This window comes from Pogona vitticeps, chromosome 14 (assembly GCF_051106095.1).
Source record: "Pogona vitticeps strain Pit_001003342236 chromosome 14, PviZW2.1, whole genome shotgun sequence".
NCBI lineage: Eukaryota > Metazoa > Chordata > Lepidosauria > Squamata > Agamidae > Pogona > Pogona vitticeps.
In genome coordinates this window covers 12014585-12020584 of record NC_135796.1, presented here as the reverse complement: position 1 = coordinate 12020584, position 6000 = coordinate 12014585, and the positions used below count along the sequence as shown (strand labels likewise).

Sequence of the window (6000 nt, the reverse complement as noted above, 5' to 3'; positions counted from 1 at the left end):
CCCACTCTGACGGTGTTCCAGAGTCTCAAGGCGTGATCAGACAGCTGGAAAGGCTTGTGCCTGCAAAAGAGGCACTTTAGCAGGCACAGCCCCCTTTCAAGCAACCCAGAGAATCGATTTAGCCTGTGCCCCAAAAGTAGAAGCCTTACCGTTGGACCACCAAAAGTCCAGACACGGCACAGATCATTTCCCTGCCTGTTGCGTCATTTCTAGGAAACAGAGAGCACCAGACTGCTCCACGACCAGTCCAAAATGCAGTCTATTTCCTTCTGTGCTCATAACCCCAGGTATAATTCTATTTCCTGCTACCTTACCTTTTTACAGTGGAGATGCTGGTATTGAAGCAGGGCTTTACGATTGCTGAACTGATGGACTTAACATCAAAAAGTGTGAAATATGTGTCCTTCCAAAGTGTTGCTGACCTGCCTCCCCCATCAGCTCTAGGCAGCATGATCCGTAGTAAGGCATCATGGCTGCTGGAGCCCAGGCACATCTGGACAGCGACCCTGTGTTTAGCTTAACCACACGGCTGATTGCTTTGCCCTGGCTACAGGGGGAAAAAAATAAATTACAATAGTTTCAATGCTCGGGCTTTCGGCTTTAGCTTCGCAAACCTACTGATGGGGTTGTCCGATCGACCTATTTCATGGCAATGTTGAAAACAGCGTTCATCAAATGCTCTGAACAGGTAAGGAAATGCATAGGCGCCAAAAGGTTATGATGATGATGACAGCAGCAGCAGCAGAGCAGGGAAGAGCACAACATATGGCTTCGTTTATAAAGCAAAAGAAAAAGTGCAGCTGCCGATCACGGTGTCCCAAGGAAGGTATCGGGGAGAAGAGAGTGATGTCCTTCAAATGAGGTGGAGCAAAACAGTCCAGCGGGAGCCCCCAGCCTCCCATCCATCACACATGCCAGGTTAGCCAAACAGAAGGGCCGGCCCATATTTTTTTTTTGTCCTCTGGGATGAGGAAGGAAAGAAGTCTTGACTGATGAATCTGACGACATAAGCGGAGGAGGAGGCCGGTGGTGGCAGAGAAAAGGAGTGGAAAGGAGGAGAGACCCCCTTCTCCTCATAGAAAACAGGGGGTGCAAGCGCATGTTCGCTCAACAAGATAGTGCTCTCCAAAACACTGTAGGATAGTGAGCAATTCAAACCATGCAGAAAGCCAGTCACCGCTCAGGGACCTTGTTCCGAGAAAGGTTATCTTGGCCCATAATCATAGCCGGTCGGAGTACCTGCCGTGGAGTACATGTTGGCAGCGGTGGCAGCGGCAGCGGCCGCGGCGGCAGCGGCGGGATTCATGTGGTGGTGGTGGTGATGGTGGTGGTAACTGTGTCCCCGGATACTGGGCAAAGGGTAGGGCGCGGCTCTGCTCTTTGCTCCCAGGTAATGGTCGTAGGCCGAGACGGGATGCTTGTAAGGGTGGTGGTGTAGGGGCTCCGAAGCGGAGGGCTCCAGCCGCAGTTCGTGGTGTGGGGGGCTAGGCCGGCTTCCTGCTGGACTGGTCAGTGGGACTAAGCCCCCTCCGCCAGGCACAGGGAGTGCTGGGCTTAGGACCCTCGACATGAGTTGCTGGTGAGCGGGGTCTCCATGCAGGGGTGTCCCTCCGGCGGCTTCCCGCTCGTAGTCCCGTCGACTGTCCACAGCATCTGCAATGTATGTAGAAAGAGGAGGAAGAGAAGGGAAAGGGGGAGGTGAAAAGGACAAGGATTGGTCATTCTTCAAGGTCCTAGTCTGGAGAATGGCAGATACATTGACTATTTTGGACTCCCAACATCTGCAGGCCACGTGGCAAGGATGCCAACTAAAGGCATTCTGGGAATTGTATGTACAAAAAAGTAACATCTCCAAAGCTGTGATGCCAATGGATCGAATAAAGGTAAAGGTAAAGGTTCCCCTTGACAATTTTTGTCCAGTCGTGTCCGACTCCAGGGGGCGGTGCTCATCCCCGTTTCCAAGCCATAGAGCCAGCATTTTGTCCGAAGACAATCTTCCGTGGTCACATGGCCAGTGTGACTTAGACACGGAACGCTGTTACCTTCCCACTGAAGTGGTTCCTATTGATCTACTTGTATTTGCATGCTTTCGAACCCCTAGGTTGGTGGGAGCTGGGACAAGTGACGGGAGCTCACTCCGTCACGTGGATTAGATCTTACGACTGCTTGGTCTTCTGACCCTGCAGCACAGGCTTCTGCGGTTTAGCCTGCAGCGCCACCACGTCCCTATTAATGGATCGAATACCTGGCCGTAATAAAAGGGACAGCCAATCAGCTCGTCTCATCAAGCAAACTCATTAAAATACAAGAAATTTCAGAAGCATTGCGGGAACAACCAAGAGACTGTGTAAAACAAAGCTGGAAACTAATATATTTTTGGGCCCAGGAGAAGACAGGAGTTTAGGGTGAACCTGATCATCTAGGTACTCTGTTCTTACTGGGAACCAGTTGGAGAAATCCAGGAGCCAAACGATGCGGTGGTCTCTGGCTCCAAAGGGGGGAGGGTCTATTTTAGTCAGCAGTGGGGTAGTTTCTTTTTGCTTCTTTGCGTTTTTTCTTTGATGTAGAGGGCTTTTCACTTATTTGTCTTGTAGTGTTTTATTTTGAATTAAATTGACATTTTAAAATAAAAAAAAATACAAGAAATTTGGTGTGCTTGGCCCAATCAGTTTGGCTTCTGTGTTCTTTGAAAGCAGACGTGGTGAGAATCTATATTTACAAGGTCTATGTAGAGGCCTTGCAGATAAGCATTTTTACAGTGGTTGAGGCCTTTGACTATGGAGCCAGAGGTTGGGAGTTCAATTCCCCCCCGGGCCTCCATGACAGAGGCTGGACTTGATGATCTATAGGGTCCCTTCTAGCTCTGCAGTTCTAAAACACCTCCTTAGGTTCCTTGCCAAGCATAAACTTTACTGGGATTTCATTCACCATGTACGGTAGACAGTGTTCTTCTTAACTTGGTATGTACAGATATTAGCATATTGTGGATTTTTAAATAATGTGGGCTTTACCGAAACTACATCCAAACTTTCCATTAGAAAGCTGCTTCTGTTTTCTTTAACAAAATATTCGTTCATTCATTTGCTCATTCAATTTATATACTGCCCCATTAGCCCATGCGCTACTCTGGGTGGATTACACAAAACCTAAAACTTAAAACTCTAAAAAATGTAAACTTAATAGTAACTCATAAAAACAACAAAAACAACACAGCGATACAACAAACAGTAATTAAACCATAAATACCCTGTTTCCTCAAAAATAAGACCTAACCTGAAAATAAACCCTAGTATGATTTTTCAGGATGGTCGTAATATAAGCCCTACCCTAAAAATAAGCCCTAGTTAAGTGAAACCCTGCCCTCCAACCTTGTGCAGCAACCAGAAGATGACATGACTGTAAAATAAAACATCTCTTGAAAATAAGCCCTAATGTGTTTTTCGCGGAACGAATTAACATCGTCTTGCGAGGCACCACTGTATTTAAAAATAATGAAACAAGGATTATATTTAAAATGGTAAATGAAATCATTACCAAAACATGTTTAAAACAACAAAGGACGACAGTCCATTTAAAAAACTCTCTCAGACCACCCGTTGTTAAGGAAAAGCCTGCCTGAAGAAAGAGGTCTTTGCCTGCTTCTGAAAGGACAGCAAAGATGGACCCAGGCTGGCTTCCAGTGGGAGGGAGTTCCAGAGTCTAGGAGCAGCCACAGAGAAGGCCCTCTCCTGTGTCCCCACCAAGCGCAGGGTGGCGGGACTGAAAAACAATGCTTCCCCTGATAATCTTAATGCCCAGGCAGGCATGAAATGCTCATGCAGTCATCTCGATAACTTGGACCAAAGCTATTTAGGGCTTTATACATTAAGGAAAAGACAGATCCCTCCGGAAGATACCTCATTTCAAAATGTGGCACCCCCCAGCCCTGTTGCATTTATGGGTTTGCCTGCTCACTCAATGGAGTGGGGTTAGGAAGACTGCCTGCCTTTCCCCTCCCCAAATTCTACCCTGGCAACACCATTGAGTGAAGAATTATGGAGCAAATAATAGAATTATAAAAGAATTAAAGAACGTTGGAAGTTTTAATAGATATTCATTTTTTTGGCTGTTCCAAGATTTAGAATCACCTTCTGCGTGCACGCACGCACCCCCCCATAGGCCCTCCTACAGAGACTGCTCCCTTCAAGTCAAGTCCGTGCCACTATGTTTTAAACAAAAGCTAGACAAAAGGAGAGCGTTCTTGTTGTTTCTTGGTGCAATGATCTTATGTTAACAGAGAGGGGTGGAGGAATGCCAGCAATAGCAGCTTTTTGCTTGCTTGCTTTCCTAAATGTTTAACGTTGTGTTCGGCAGAAAGCTGCGCTCCTGGGAGAAGACATTCTGACGGTGATAAATAGAGGCTGAGTTGAGTGACAAGTTTGCACACGCTTGAAATTTTTGCAATTGTATAACGCTAAACAAATAGAGACTTCTCTTTATTTTAAATAGGCCTGGAGTGTGGTGGGGGAAAAGGGCCCCCCAGGTTTCTCTGTGTAACTGTTTACTCTGCATAATGGAAATGGAATCAATGAAAGAATCCTAATGGAAGGTTTTCAGGAGGTTAAATGCGACTACTGAATATCATGTTTTTTGTTGACGCGGGTTTTAGAAACAGTTCTTGAACAGGTTTTGTTTAAGAAAACAGAGCATCTAAGACATTCCACTCCCGCAAAAGTTGGCAGGTATTAGCTACAGAAAACCCCAAAACGTTAAAGAAAAAAAGTAAACGGCAGAAAAGCCGTACGAAGGTGCAAATTAATTTTAAGTTCCCTGGAAACAAAAATGAACATTAAAAGCACGCTTCTTGTATCTGATGTTTTATTCTTTTTCGAGTTCAATCGGTATTTGAATATTTCAAAGTTTATGGTAAGCTCTTATCAGAATTAAATAACTAGCAAGAATTTGTGAATGAGTATTACTGAAAACTTAGACGAGCTGTTTGGGGCTTTCAAAGAGACAACACATTTAAAATTGAGGTTGAAACCTGAAACTTGTCTGGAAGCATGCTCCACTGGGTCCAACTGATTTGAATCTAATTAAATATACATAAAATCGAAGTGTTCCGCAGCAACCTTTATCCACTTACTTACTATTATATCCAGATAGACTTAACTGGGTAAATGCAGCATTTTGCAAAAATTAAAAAATAAATTTGAAGAAGGGGACATTCAAGAGACCAGAACTGCTGAATAGCTTAGTATCCAGATGTGGAGCCAGAGGTTGGGAGTTTGATTCCCCACTGTGCCTCCTTGACAAGGGTCGGACTCTGCAGGGAATCGAACTCTGTAGGTCCCTTTCCAGCTCTGTAGTTCGGTGGTAGTTCTTTTTCCTCTTCCCATTCTTCTTATAAAATACAGTGGTGCCCCACATAGTGAGGTTAATCCGTTCTGGATTAACCCTCGCTATGAGGAAACATCGCTAAACGGGACGCAAAATGCCACTGGAACGCATTAAACTGGCAATGGTGCGGCTAAAAATTTTTGTAAATAAATAAATAAATAAAACTTAGTTTAATGCATTCCAATGGCTTCTATACTCACCGTTAAGCGAAGTTTCCTCATAGCGCTGTCATTTTCGCGCCCTCGGTAGGGAGGGCAGGGCGCGAAAATGGTTGCGGCGGCCATTTTGGGTCATCTGGCGGCCATTTTGGAGCCGCCGAACAGCTGATTTCCTGGCGTCGCAATGCAAAGATCAGTAAGCGAAACGCTTACCGATCTTCGCAATGTGAGTTTTGGCCATAGAGGCCATCGGTAAGCGATCGCATTAGCGATCTCAAAAAAGAGATTGCTATGCGATTTCATCGTTATACGGTGCGCTCGTTAAGCGAGGCACCACTGTACTTACTATTTGTATTTCCTACCTACATTTTGTCTTGCATCTGATGGAAACGAATCCAAGTTCACAAAGGCTGTGCCATAATCAGTTTTTTTTAGTCTATAAAGTGTCATTCAACTCTTATGG

The 6000-nt window shown here is 45.3% G+C and overlaps 1 protein-coding gene across 1 annotated transcript in view; it reads right to left on the bottom strand.

Moving 5' to 3' along the window:
- Positions 1–774: 774 nt before the first annotated feature.
- The window catches only part of TBX1 (T-box transcription factor 1), a 40032-nt gene continuing 34806 nt past the window's right edge, over positions 775–6000 (bottom strand). Inside the window, 1 exon segment of the mRNA XM_072983741.2 lies at positions 775–1653. Coding sequence (XP_072839842.2) covers positions 1205–1653 — 449 coding nt within the window. The 3' untranslated portion in view covers positions 775–1204.